The sequence below is a fragment of the Toxorhynchites rutilus genome, chromosome 2, assembly GCF_029784135.1.
Source record: "Toxorhynchites rutilus septentrionalis strain SRP chromosome 2, ASM2978413v1, whole genome shotgun sequence".
Classification (NCBI taxonomy): Eukaryota; Metazoa; Arthropoda; class Insecta; order Diptera; family Culicidae; genus Toxorhynchites; species Toxorhynchites rutilus.
The window spans coordinates 39401227-39416919 of record NC_073745.1 but is presented as its reverse complement, the minus strand read 5'-3'; the positions used below and the strand labels follow the sequence as shown (position 1 = coordinate 39416919).

Here is a 15693-nt window from a genome sequence, read left to right as displayed (position 1 = left end):
AACTTTTGTTATTGTGAAAAATATGGGAAAAACACAAATCAATGAAAACCATGGCAAAATTGCATGAATTGGGCTTCGAATCCGCTTCCGCATCCACCGTATTCTCCAGATCTGGCCCCAGCGACTATTTTCTGTTCGCAGACATGAAGAGAATGCTCGCTGGCAAGAAATTTAAGCCCGATGATAAAGTAATAACCGAAACTGAGGCCTGTTTTGAGGAAAAACCAAAAGAGTGCTATAAAAATGGTATCAAGTTGCAAGGTCGCTATAATCGCTGTATCGCCATCGAAGGCAATTATGTTGAATAATAAAATTGAATTTTGCAAAAAACAAAATAGTTTTACTGTGTTACCTTATAAACTTTTCAGCCGAACTGTTACAAACGAAAAATATCGAACTATTTGTGCTACTAATAACACAACATTACAACTGAACAGTGGAATAATAGGAATTCTATCACGCTGGAAGGTGATAGTGTGTAGTTATCATATGTATCGATAAGATATCATGTACACGATTCAATTCGGTTTCGTTACGGCTGTAATGCTGATCGGCCCAGATCGAACAAAAAAAAGGGACAATAAATCTGTGCCTACAGCTTGACGCTCGATCCTGACTAGTGAGCTTTGATGCTATTAGCACCATATATTCATTTTGTATTTTTTTTTTTGCATTGCATTGCTACTCTGCTAGATCAAACATGTATCGCGTGCCGTAACATTTATATTGAAATATACAATGACTAATATAACGAATATATGAACATTAAAAAGGCATAATTATCCTAACATAATAACATCAATGCACATAATCACTTGCCTTTCACAATTAAATTTTATATTGGACAGCGAAATTGCGGGAAACCCCTCAAACTAATTAACTAACATTTAGATTTCCTCATATTGCTACAGGTGTTTCGCGTTACTTTTACGATAATTGCTTCATCCCCGTGATGTAAATAATGCCTCTGCGTTATATGTCACCGCTTTTTTGTCTAGCATTTTCGCTCCTCTTGGTATTACCCGTAGGGTAAGGGAAACTTCACTAAGCAGATAAGTGCAGATGAACCCATAGGTATCTGGAAACTTCCTCCGGTTTTATTTTTTTTTATTTTTATTTTTTTTTTATTTAAATCGTTTATTTTTACAGGCTCAGTTACATAGGTTTAAAGGAGCCGAACTCCTTACTGTATTGTTACTAGTATATATACATTTTTCCTTAATTCTAATGTTAATAATATAGGAAACCGATTACTCGCGGTCAACTCGAGTTTAGAAGGGTGACATATTTTCTTCAGGAAAAGGAGGGGATATGAGGATATGTTGACAATGATCACACTCACACTCTCAATCACACTCTCAATCACACTCATCACACTCAATCTCCGGTTTTATTGGCGTATTTGAATTTTTTATTTCAAACACAAATATCTTCCACATGGATTACCTTTTCACTATCGGTTTCAACGGGGTCTTTATAGCAACCACTTTCTTCCGCCGCTTCGAAGTTTTCCTATGGAACATTTCGCTCAAAAAAATACCCAAATCCCAAAACAGTTGTCCCACACTGAGCACTACCTTACTACACTTGAAACGCGCGAAGAGACCTTTCCTACACACCGGACCGAGAAGCACTAAACGACTCAGCTGATCGACTGACCACAAACAGACCCACTGACTGCGGGGAGTAAATTTTCGACGCAAATGACGAACCAGCAACCCATAGCCAACAGGCGGGGTACCGCACCGGCAGCGGATCGCGGAAATGGCATCATACGAAAACAAACGCGAGCATGCAATTGAACTGGAGGCAGCAAGGTTTCGCGAGACGATGGAAATTGTGGAATTGTGGAAAGTTTGTTTGTAGCGCTGGCGCCTAACGCGTACCATATACACAGCGAGGTATTATGATGCAACTCAAGGAATTAGGCGATCGTAAAACGCAAAGGGTAGGTTGCATGATTTCTCCCAAGATCGATGAATAAGTGTATTACTACAAAATTCTGCACTTCCATAGACATTTAAAAAACATTGGGCAAGATTTCCCGAAAAAAGCTCAAACAAAGATAGTTCGAATATCTGATTTATACACATTGTTTCGAACCAAAACTCATTCACTATCAAAAATCGTCTGACCGTCACTGTGGAACCACATCACCATGAGGGCCAAGAGAAAACCCAACCCGCTGGTGGCCGATACGTATCATACGCTTGCACGATAAAGATGCACAGGTAAACAATAATGAAACGACGGAAAGAAAAGAAAAAAAAATCAGCAAGAATAAAGGACTGGAGGTGATTTAGTGGTACAGGTACACTTTAGTGTAGATCGCGAAACAGTATTCTGACAGTTATGACTAACGGAGCGCGCGTAGTGCAATTAATATTTATATTTTTCTACGCTCAGATTCTGCCAGCGGTTTCCTATGAATCGCCGAACCGCGGATAGTGTGAACATAATGCAATAATGATTCGTAGTGACGGAAAGTGAAAATTGACATACGATTATTGTCGAGATGGTCTCTTCATATTGTTTTCGTTGCGTTGATTGCAGTGAGTGTGTTAGTGCAGACGAAAATGTTTACCATTTTATTGCTTGGGATGAGCAGCGACCTGAAATGTTATGCCTTATAGTTGCTTTCTATGTAAAACATGAAATAAATTTGACCTCCAACTTTCTACATGGGTACAAGCTTCCATTACACGTTAAACGTGGAATGAGAACATAAATTTATTCTCCGTTCTAGGAACTGAGATGAATCTCAACTCTATGTTTAATTGCGTGAGTGATAATTTATGCAAATCATTCGCACAATCTGTAAACAGAGTTTAAAAGCATTGCTGTACGTGATATATATTAACGAAGTGCTAGGTGTGATGCAATTACCTAAGCACAGATAAGAATTTTTGGCGAACAGGTGGTCAACAGATTTAAAATCTAGAAAAAATGTACTATGTTGCAAATAAATATATTAATCATCGAGACAAGAGCACGAATTGACTGTGCAATGTGCAGACCTATTATCGACAGAGTTTCGGTGACCCAAACTGCCAACATTTCTTACTGTAGATCAGAATATGTCTTGAGCTTGCCTAAGCTACACACTTCGTACACCCAAAGTTAATTTTTAGCACATGTTATGGCATCCCGATCACAGAAAACACTTTTCAACTTCATTTTATGATGAGATGTAATATTATCACGCTTCTATATAACAGCACTGGCAGCTATATGGATAGCGTGGTCGTGTGATATAGCTTTGTATTCCAGCCGACCTTGGTTTGATCCCCATTGACGTCGTATAGACTTTTTTTTGCATAATCCCAAATGAAATGTGAAAAGAAAACAGAAAGAGATGTCTGCTCACATACATACAAACCATTTTTAAGCATTTAAAACAGCTCATTATTTGCGCATTTGACCCTCAAGCACACGAAATGGCATCATTTCTGCCAAAAATGAAATGTTTTCTGCCAACGCTAGTGTGGGCGTAGTTGACCTGAACTAACGGAAAAGCATAAAGATCGCACCGAATGGGGCTAGAGGATAGCAAACAATCCACATTGTGAAATAATATAAAAATATAAGTATGGATATAAGTATAAGAATATAAGTAATATAAGTTCGCGACTAAAGTGAGAGATTCGAGGGATTATCTCTAACGCGTGGTTCCATTGCGGTTCTTGTGGAAGTGATATTTGTTCATATGGAAAGTAAAAATGAGGGTTCACTGTGTCATATCATCTGTTTTACCGATTAGACAAAATTTTAAAAGGTTCTATATTTTGATAGACTGCAACGGCGGAGATTATCCTTCAGAACACAGCGAAAATCGAAGCGCTAGACATTTTTTATACTCTTGCTCGTTGCAATAAGATGAAAACGGGTGGAGCTTGAGTTGCAATATTTTCCTGCGCCTCGGTGTTTGTAGAGCAAGCGCCGCATTTGCGTTTCGGACGAACGATTTAACGTGCATGAATTCATTGAAGAATAGCCAAATTTCATTTTTTGAGCAGTTTTAACGAGCATTTGAGTTTTCTACAACAACGTTTTTCTTGCACACAAAGGCGCCATCTCACCTGTTTATGAATGATTGTGTCCCATTTACCCGAAAGACAACTACTCTAACGAGAGCTAGCCGTAAAAAAATACTTGAATGTGACATACCCGAATGGAATTGCGAAAAAAAATATTTTTTATAGTTTACTCGGTTAAAGATAAAGGGGGCTATATTTTTTTATTTTTTCTGTAAAGCTGAGATTTTGAGTTGTGATTTTTAAAAGTTAGCCGATGATCCAACAATATTTTTTTCTAACTTTGAAAAATAAGAACTCAGAAACGGAAGGAGACACCTCTCTGAGTTCTGGATATGTTACGTAAAATAAATCTAAGCTTTCAAGAAAAAATACTAAAAAATATAGCGTCCTCTATCTTCAACCGAGTAAACTATGAAAAACAAATACAATTAATAATTTAAAAAACAAAACTCATTTTTTTCGCAAGTTTAATTTTTTAAAAAAATACTCTCTATTTGTCAATGTGCTCCCATGGCCGAGTGGCGGCATATTATGTAAAAAAAAACTTCAGCGTCAAGAAAAAACATAAAAAAAACTAGCTGACCCGACAAACGTTGTTCTGCCATATAATGTATTTGTAGAGAATATTTTGGTTGGTAAAAATAACGAATATACTTCAAGAGAGTTTGTATGTTATCGTTCAGATCTGTAAAACTGATCTAAATGATGATTTTCACAGCGAAACATACATATGCGTACCTTTTCCCTTCTTATTTTTAATATCCATCTTATATATAAAGATATGCATAGCAAATTTTTTCGAATTTTTCTAATTATTTCAAATATTTTCCAAAATACATTCTCATTTGGAATGATATTCCAAAATATCATTCTAATTTGGGTGAAGACAAACTCACAAAATATATGGACGACGTAGACTCGATCAGCCGTTTTCCTGTGATAATGAGTTATACGTACGTGGGAAAAACGCATAGCCATAGCATATGCATAGCCAATTTTTTCGAATTTTTCTAATCATGTCAAATATTTTCCAAAGTACTCTATCATTCTAATTTGGGTGAAGACAAATTCACAAAATATGTGGACGAAGTAGATCCGATCAGCCGTTCTCCCGTGATGATGAGTTATACGTACGTGGGAAAACTCTCTTTTATATATAAAGATATAGCGCCCTCTAGTCCACATCCATGTAAACAGCAAAAAACAAATACAATAAAAAAAATATAAAAGATATATTTCAAAGCAAAGATCAACCGGGAAAACGTAAGCCGTAATCGTAAACGTAATCCGACACTCTCTGATGCTTGGTCAATCTCGAGGATCGTCTACTATGTTTCAAATCGAGCAACCGGGCAATCGATGGAATACAGGTTTGCTTGCGAGAGGCCGCCGTTTCAAACGGCAGGTCGACGGCCACCTCGGCGGTTTTACCTCTGAATAAATATCATTACGATGAAATATAAAATTGCTAATACGTAAGTATGGAACTTTTTGTTTTTTTTATCAATTCTTTTCACCTTTCTAAGACATTTATGCTTTATATTTTTCATGTGCAAATTACTTGCATAATTTTCAATCAATTATTTCAAAGGCCGTGTTCATTTCTAAACGATTTTCTTGGCCTTAAAGAGCAATACGGAAAGGACAGATAACGATATGTTAATTTTGCCTACACTAATTTCTAAAAACGAATCAACATGCGGAAGGCTGCATCATTTTCTAATTTCTGCATTACAATTTTTCATTTTTTCATTTGGTTTGTCCTTTTTTCATTCGGGTGAATATCGCATTCAGGTATTCGTTACATTCGGGTGAATGTCATTCGGGTAAATGTGCTTTGGGTAAGCGCGTTTCGGGTGAATTGTATTCGGGTAAATGTTACACAACCCTATGAATACCTAGCATCTGTTTTTTTCTAATTTTTTTTTTAATCGAAAATATTATTTTCACCACTAATTTTGCATTTTTGGAAAAAAGGAATTTCCCGAGAAAACAAAAATATTATACTGGAATAAAACAATTCTGTTGAAATCTTTCTAATAGATGGTTGTAGTGGTCGATATTTTGGGTACAACAAGGCTTTTACAAAGGACGAGGGCTACATGCTGATGGATGACGAAGTGTACGTGAAGATGTATTTTGGACAGCTCCCAGGCCAGAAATTCTATAAGGCCACTGTCAGAGGAGATGTCCCTAGCAAATTTGAGTTCGTTTTCGCTGATAAATTTACCAGGAAGTTCCTGATTAGGCAATCTGTGGACAGAAAACCAAGGTTCTCGTCACAATAGACGAAAATGTTTAGGCAACAGTGCAAGCAAAAACGTCTCCTTCCGTTTACAAAGGTCCTGTGAAGTTAGGCAAGCTGCCATTACAGTCAAGAGGTGCTTCAGTGACAATTGTATTGTAAAGAGGTGTCGATTATATTGACAAAGAACTCAACCCTCCCAATTGCCCCCAATTCCGTCAGATCAAAAAGAAAAAATAAGCACTTGGTACTTACGATGGAAGCTTTTCAAAACCACAATTTGCATTATCATGACCCATTTATTTTACGACTAATTTTTGAAAAGGGCGTAATCGAAATCTTTGGTCTTTCTTTCGTAAAATCGTGACTCAAAATCCAGATATCTGATTCAAATATGATGTTCGACAAAGTTGTTGGAATATCAGTGAACTATTTAGGAAAAATAACTTTTCAAATGCACTGTTAAAAAATCTTATGCAAAAATTGAATTTAATATTAAAAGCTTTTATATCTCAAAACACCTCCCCATTCGATATTTTTTGTATATTTTTATTTTCTGGATATGTTATGTGAAAGAAAGCCCTTCCAATTTAACAAAGTTTGATGTACAGTGGTCTCGTGGTAAGCTCTCCTAAATGGAGATACGAATTTTTGAAAATTTATGAAATTTCAGTACTTTGTGAAATTTTAGCTTTACAAGAAAAGTAGCGCAATAAATCGATTCTACACGCAACCTTGCATGAAAAACTATACAATGTTTATTGTCCTAAGACTGACCATTTTCGATACACACTAGACAAAAAAATTAGAGGAACAAAGTGCGAAGTCGGAAATTTCAAGTGATTTTTGACATGCTGTAACTTCGTCAAAAAACAACGCATATTGATGGGATGTACATAATTTTATCTTGGTGTGTGTAGGTGTAGTGGGCAACAATATCGGGAAGAAATGGAAAATAGATTATTTCCGCTAACCAAATCAACAGCAAATCCAATTAACCTTATCAACCAGCTTTCATTTGGTTCCTTGAAAATTCCTGTGGGACCTTCCCATACAGAGATATTTCAGTTTGAAAGAAAAATTACCGCTTTGTCTTTGATGATTAATAATTCAATAAACAACCATCGCACCGCAAATCGAAAAGCAGTTTTAAAACACTCCAATAAATTCTGCACAAGGATATAGTATTTGTGTGAACTGTAATGATGTTTCATCATTTAAAAAAAAATTCAAGTTCAATTCAATAAAAAAATGTTATATAGGTGGCTTTTGAGCAGTGGGTGTCAACTGATAGATGTGAAATTGAATTGAATAAAATATTTCCAGAAGAACTTTGCTCATGTTTTGTGAAGAAAATTGATAAATTGATACATCACTAATTCATTAAAAATGAACAAGCAAGATTTTCAAAAACAAGAAAACAATGAAGGAGAAGTAGAAGTTATAACAATATGTGATTTTCCCGAAAATTATACTTTCGTTTTACAAGATGAGGTTCAGCGATATCATTGGAATAATTCCCAGAACTTAATGATCGGGCCAATGATTGTAGGCAGAATTCCAAAACTAAAAAATCCTTCTGTTATGTTTCTAAAGATAATTATAGATTAGCTGAAGAGAAATTTGAACAGATTTCTAAGAAAACGAAATCAATTCCTGATACTCATAAATGTCATTCATTTATACCTATTTTTGATGACAAGATAGCAGCTAAGATATATTGAAATTCGAAAGAAGAACCTGAAATATTTCCTGTATATAAATAATCATAGTTGAAATAAATAAAAGTCGAAAAATATCATTCTTTTGTATCTATTGCTTTTTACTTCACAAATATAAATGGTATGTGAAATATTTTTCGATGGGAATAACAATAAATAAAATAACAACAAATAAATGTTCCGACATCGTATGGAAATTCCACTGACATCGTTTTCACTATTGTTACGATTTTACAAAGTATTGAAATTTAATATATTTTCAAAAATGCATTTCTCCATTTTGGTGAATTTACATCACTGTACAAAGTTCCAACTTTGTTAAATTGCAAGGGGTTTCCACTAAAAATATACAAAATAATATCGAAGGGGGGTGTTTTGAGACATAAAAGTTTTTAATATTAAATTCAATGTTTGAGTAAGATTTTTGAACAGTGCATTTGAAATGTTATTTTTCCTAAGTAGTTCATTGATTTTCCAACAACTTTGTCGAACATCATATTGTAATAAGATATCTGAATTTCGAGTTACGATTTTTTGAAAGAAAGACCAATGATTTCGATTACGCCTTTTTAAAAGATAAGTCGTAGGGTAAATGATCTTGGTTTGTCCGATTTAGGGTGTTTTTACGCAACTAGTAAATGCAAATCGACATTTCTTCGTGAAAATCACATACAATCGATACGAGTTTGGATTTGTTGAAAAGCCCCAAATCTGTAGTTGCTAATACTACCATAAGGCGTTAAAATTGTTAATTTTTTATGTTTTTTAACGATTTTACTCAAAGAGAAATTATAATCATGGTTTGACCACCTCTGATCATGGATTGTCCAAAAAAATTATCATAGTTTGTCCAGTTTTAGAAATCAGATTTTTGAATGAAAAAGTTCGAATTTTTCTGTAGATGCTGCATTTATCATTGTTTGAGTTTACTGTCATCATATTGATCCATTCATAAACTAGGTTTTCTTCAGAAATATTGCCTTTTCTTGGGCATTTTAAAATTGTTCACCTCAAAACACTCAACACAGAGAAACTTTATTTCTGGTACGCGCGAAGGACACAATTCACAAACTGCAGCGCGCCAAGCGGTTGCCATATAAATCATGTGGACAAAACAACATTAGTGAATTGGATAACTCATAATCAGAATTCAGGTAATCAAAATAGGTTTATTTAATGGTTTAGCTATGTAAATCTGATAAAAATGGTGTGCAAGCATGATGTTTACAATATTTGTAAGTATTATAAATCATAAAATGTCTGAATACGTGCCAAATAATCATCTGGTGATTGATTAAAAGTTAGCTCAAATGAGGGGCGCATTGTCACAAATAGAAGGTGGATTTTATAATCCTTTAAAACAAGTGAATCCATAAAAATATACAATAAAACTACTGTAAATCATGGAAAACACAATTTAATGCATATGTTTTAAAACATTCGAATACCTGATTTGACAAAGGTGTGCTGAATTAGAGCATCCAAAAAAGTGGACAAACCATGACCATATTTTCGACTGAACAAACCAAAGTCATTTACCTTAATTAAAATTGGTCATATGATAATGAAAATTGTGTTTTTAGAAAGCTTTCATCAAAAGTACCAAGTTTGAAAAAAAAATCGGAGAAGGTCGGGTCAGCGGCCAGCTGATTTGGCGTGGAACTGCTCAAATACCAACACATTATTCACGATAAGCAGTAATTCCGCCTTTTTCGACAACTAATAATTAATGGTAAAAATCAAATTAAGTAAACAAGAACTGAGTTGTCCATGTTTGTTTTACTGTCCCAATGACTAGTTGTAATGGAGTAAGCTGAGTTGTGTTTTTCTTATCTCCATCAGCTTAATAGTAAGTCTTCATTAATGAACCCCCTGCCAGATCATTAGATCTTAGACTTGTAAGACAAATTATAAAAGCTTGATGATAATTAGCTAGAAAGACTTCTTTCATTTCATTGTAACTCCACTATGTTTGTAAATGTTCAATCCATTCATGTGTATTTTTGTCGGTGCTAACAATAACAGACCCACATTCCTTTTGTGTAAAATTGTATCCAGTAATCTCATGTGGACGACAAGGCGCTGTTATTACAAGAAATAAGTTTTCCAATAGAATAATAATATCGCAACGTAAGCGGACTAATACACACATCCATATATATACAGATCACCGACCTTTGGTCCTTATCTACTCCCGCTACATAAACGGCAGCTACCGTATCAGTAATCGGGGTCGACTGTTGACTCATATTTTAACCCTCCCACGGGCAGGTGGCACTACTCTCACCGCTGTTATATTCTATTGAACCAACCGAAAGGACGAACAGAACGCAAAGATTTGAATAATGTTCGTCGGTATGTGAACCCCTACATTAGCATGCATTAGGTAAGGGAGTCTTACATGGTGAACTATTGATTGATTTTGTATGTATCCTCCACACGGTTGACACTCACCCTTTTACAGTTGCAGCCTTCGATTCAATATTCAATATAGGGTAAATGATCTTGGTTTGTCTAATTTGGGGTGTTTTTACGCAACTAGTAAATGCAAATCGATTTTTCTTCATGAAAATCACACATAATCGATACGAGTTTGGGTTTATTGAAAAGCCCCAAGTCTCTAGTACGTGGAGCCGATCTGGCGTGGAGGTAACATCCATACTTCTCACGCTCAAGATCACGAGTTCAATTCTCACTCCCGACAATCTTCCAAAATGGAAGGTAAAAGTGACGAACCAGCCAGAAGCGTTGAAAGTCACTATAATACAGAAAAAAAAAAAAAAAAAAAAAAGTCTCTAGTTGCTAATACTACCATAAGGTGTTGAAATTATTCAAATTTTTATGTTTTTTAACGATTTTCCTTAAAGAAGAATTATGATCATGGTTTGACCACCTCTGATCATGGTTTGCCCAAAAAAATGATCATAGTTTGTCCGGTTTTAGAAATCTCCGTTTTTGAATGAAAACATTCGTATTCACAATTAGATGTTGCATTTATCATTGCTTGAGTTTACTGTCATCATATTGATTCATTCATAATTTAGGCTTTCTTCAGAATATTGCCTTTTCTTGGGCATTTTAGAAGTGTTCACCTTGAAACAATCAACACAGAAAAACCATACTTCTGCTATGCGCGAAGCACACCATAAACAAACATAAACAAACTGCAGCGCGCCAAGCGGTTGCCATAGAAATCATGTGGACAAAACAACATTATTGAATTGGACAACTCATGATCAGAATTGAGTTCATCAAAATGCGTTAATTTAATGGTTTAGCTATGTAAATCCGATACAAATGGTGAGCAAGCATGATGTTTACAATATTTATAGGTGTTGTAATCCAGAAAAGGTCTGAATACGTGCCAAATAATCATCTGGTGATCGATTAAAAGTTAGCTCGAATGAGGGGCGCATTGACACAAATAGAAGGTGTATTTTATAATCCTTTAAAACATGTGATTTCGTAAAAATATACTATCAAACTACTATAAATCATGTAAAAGGCAATTTCATTTATATGTTTCGAAACATTCGAAGGCCTTATTTGACACAGGAGCGCTGAATTAGAGCATTCAAAAAAGTGGGCAAACCATGATCATATTTTCGACTGGACAAACCAAGATCATTTACCCTATAATATGTTCACTCCGAAATAAGGGCGAAAGCAAGCGGTTTCAGTGTTATCATCTAACTTCAGCTGAAGTGTGTCTCCCGCGAGATCAGGGTTACTACACTTCGCGCAGCAGGTTCAGGCACTCTCCCCACAGAGCATATCTCCGGACCTGTTTGTCACGCGTATTGGATGCAAAACCTGCTTCAACGCGTAGTGGACGACCGGTCCGTGAGGAGCGTCGTCGATGTGTCAAATCAAGTGCAACTTCTACCAAAAATTTAGTGTTGTGGCGTTGTGGTACCGCAACTTGATAGCCTTAACGCTGGCCGTCGCAATTATTATTTCCGCACGATTGGTAACCACAGCTGACACTAGGAAAACATACAATTTCCGTTGGTGTTTTTGACCTACTTCGTATCAGCGTTTGTTCGCTGGTAAAGATATCGTATCAATCAGGCACGATAGTAGTGTATGTCTGCCAGCGGTGGGATGTGGGATAAATAGCTTTGTGCTCTGTTCACAATAAGGATCTCATGATGTGGCAACGATAGAGCACACTAGCGGGGAAATAGTTCATCAGAAGGACGTGCCTTATTTCGCTGCCGGCAGAAAGATCAATCGATTGGTTACAATAAAACCTGTTCTAGAGAAGCAGAAAAGCTTTTATGCTACACGGTTAGTAGCACAAAAAGGCTGCTAGGGTTCTTTGTAATGATAAAATCTGTGATTCAAATGAAGCATTGTTCGAGGACGTTTTTCGAGGGTGCCAAAGCCGATGCAATAATTTTAGCTATTCCGGAAATTCATTCCAGTTTGTGGTACATGTATCTTACCGATAACATAATCAGAGGAATGTTAATGCAAGTTGAATCCTCCTGACCAAGGCATGCGTAGCTATTCACGATGTTTGATTTCACCATGATGGAAATATAAAGGGTGTGTCACATCAAATTGCATCACGGAAAAAACACTGTAGAAATTTAATTTTTAGGAATTATATCTTCAGCTTTCGCTTATAATCAGATAAGAGTGTATAGATCACGTTGGCCATGCTTCACTGTCAATTTTTCGTAAATTTGGAAAAATGTCGTCGAACGAAAAAGAGCGTCGTGAATTAATCCTGCGCACTCATTTCGAGAATCCGGAGTTGTCACATCGGGACATCGGTAAGATGCTGGGAATCGTCCAATCCACGGTCAGCAGAATACTAAAACGATACTTCGAGAACTTAACCATCGACCGGAAGGTGAAGAACGGCAAAAATGGATGCTCCGTCAGTGAAAAAGATCACAAGCGCGTAGTTAAGCAGTTTAGACATGATCTGAGAAGTTCGGTCCGGGATGTCGCCAATAAGCTGAATTTGTCAAGTTCATTCGTCCAGCGGACCAAGCAGCGGGAGGGCCTGCGTACATACAAGGTTCAGAAGGCTCCTAACCGCGACGAAAGGCAAAACATGGTGGGGAAGACTCGAGCCCGGAAGCTGTACACCGAAATGCTGACGAAGCCGCATTGCCTGGTAATGGACGACGAAACCTACGTCAAAGCGGACTTTCGTCAGCTGCCGGGCCTATTGTTCTTCTCCGCAGAGGACAAATTCAGCGTTCCGGAGGAGATTCGCAAGCAGAAACTATCCAAGTTTGCCAAAAAGTACATGGTGTGGCTAGCGATCTGCTCTTGCGGAAAGCGGAGCGCCCCCTTCGTGATGACCGGCACGGTAAACGGGCAGGTTTACCTTAAGGAGTGCCTACAGAAGCGCTTACTACCACTATTGAAGCAGCACGAGGGCCCGACCATCTTCTGGCCGATTCTCGCTTCGTGCCACTATTCAAAGGACGTGTAGGAGTGGTATGAAGCCAACGGGGTCACCTTCGTGCCAAAGGAAATGAACCCGCCCAACGCGCCGGAGCTTCGCCCAATAGAGAAATATTGGGCGATTTTGAAGCAGGCCCTCCGGAAGACTACAACTACAACTACAACTAAAAAACTACAACCTGACGTTGTACAGAACCTTATGGACGGGGTAAAAAGGAAGGTGCGAGCATACGGGCTTGGGCTCGAAGTATGAATAAAAAGAAAGTGCCAAAAGTTGTTTAATAGCTTTTCTTTTACTGTCTAAAATTTTCAAAAGGATCGGTCTACTGGGCGAATTTCTACAGCGTTTTTTCCGTGATGCAATTTGATGTGACACACCCTTTAGTCCTATAATGGATCACAATATAGCCTGAACTGTATGAATAATTAATATCGTAGTTAAGTGGAATTGATTTCGGTCATTTTACCTGTTTTATATTGATCGAAAACGGAATGAAATTGTGTTGGTTCTGAATGTTAATTATGATACATGTGTAATTTGGTTCTAATTAAATTGATTACCACAGATTATTTTATTTTTACAGATCTATTCCTGGACTAGGTCGAGGAAATTTCCCGATCCGGACACAGCGAAGAGTTTGTCCTCACAGAAGCTGCAGGACGATGGTTTGGTGCCTCTCGTGCGAGTTCAAAGAATGCAACAATTCGGAAGCTTTATTACTAAACTTATAAGGGCACTAACGTCACATACTTCCTGTATTCTAGTATCGAGATTGAGAAAATGCTAAGAGGAATGAAAACTCCATGAGGTCGTCTGTCAACTCAACTGTTAAGCATGGAAATCATTTCTTTTAGAGAATCGTTCGTTCCCTTGAACAACATCATAGCGATGTCATCTATCCAGTTACCACTCAAACGAAGGATAATTCAAATGCCCCATCTAAAAAATCTCTGATTAAATTTCTAAACGTAACTCGAAATCATTTCACACTCCCGTTAAACATGGAAAGATGTCTAGAATAGTCTCCTCGCGAATTACTTCATTTCATTTCCTTTCCCTGTTATTAAATTAGGATTATTGATTGTAAGTGAACATATTTACTCAAACAATTCATAGTTCGAGAAGGCCCACACTCGTTAGTTGGCAGCGCATGTAGAGTGAAGATGAGTTCGGTCGCTGGTTACACACGATTATCCCTAAGGTCTCGACGACTGTTTGGTTTAAGGGATTGAATGTAGGTCGTGATTTCATTCGCGTGATATCTCGGCTTATGTCCAATCACTACAACCTAAACGCGCATTGGGCTCGCAGCAAGCAATCTATGTGATTGTGGCGATGGCTACCACGACATCGAGCATATTGTCTGGTCGTGTATCCGGCTCCATGCTGCTCGCTCTTAGCTCTCTAGAGCACTGAGAGCAAAAGGCAGACAATCGGATACCCCCGTCCGGGATATCTTAGGTAGCCGTGATCCTGATCTTCTGCTTCATCTATACCTGTTCCTCAGAAACGCCGATGTCAACGTTTAATGATGTTTCCTTCGTTGTGTCCCTGTTTCATATCCCTCCTATCCAATCTATAAACTTTTTACAGATAAACGGGCCAAAGGTTGTGCAGTCCACTGATCATTCAACAAGAGCCAAAGGTTGTACCACTCATGACAACTCTACACGAGCTGATGTTTGTGCCGGATAGTGACCATTCTATCCTGGATTCCTCGAGTCGAGAAGACGCACCACGCTAGATATGAAGTACAGACTAGGGGGGCGTTGCTGATTAATGGTCAGCTGCATCCCAATAGGAAGTATCCCATGTCGGGTACACGTACAGAGCATTGGAGACAGCAACATCACAATTACGAAAACACTTGTAATACTAACCTCGAGCCAACCGCGAGTAATCGGTTATATATTACTAACATAGTTATAAGGCAAACATTGTCAAAATATTGAATTCCGGCCCCGTCAGGTTGACGCCATATGAGCCCTAATCTATATATATAAAAATCTCGTGTCACGGTGTTTGTTACCGAACTCCTCCGAAACGGCTCGACCGATTTTGATGAAATTATACTCAAAATACTTGGTAGGTATGAGAATAGGTTGTAAACTATATATGATACCGGTAGGATACCGATAACCATACATTTAAAACCGAATAGGGTGGCTCTATGCAGAAAAAAAGATCTGGATATTTTTTTCTTCAAAAATTTGACTTCATACCTACATATAACCTTAAATTTTGACCCCAATTCCCTATTTT

The 15693-nt window shown here is 37.3% G+C and overlaps 1 protein-coding gene across 4 annotated transcripts in view; it reads right to left on the bottom strand.

Annotated features, from left to right (window-relative positions):
• Window positions 1-15693, bottom strand: part of LOC129764883 (phosphatidylinositol 4,5-bisphosphate 5-phosphatase A) — a 64504-nt gene that overhangs the window by 27916 nt on the left and 20895 nt on the right. The window contains exon 1 of one of the 4 annotated variants that reach the window (XM_055764439.1): window positions 1447-1750. The exons of 2 other annotated variants lie outside the window; for them this stretch is intronic. In XM_055764439.1, the coding sequence (XP_055620414.1) occupies window positions 1447-1523 (77 nt within the window). In that variant the 5' untranslated portion in view covers window positions 1524-1750. Of the gene's footprint in view, window positions 1-1446; window positions 1751-15693 lie in introns of those variants that run through there. One more of the 4 variants, XM_055764440.1, reaches the window with a different exon arrangement.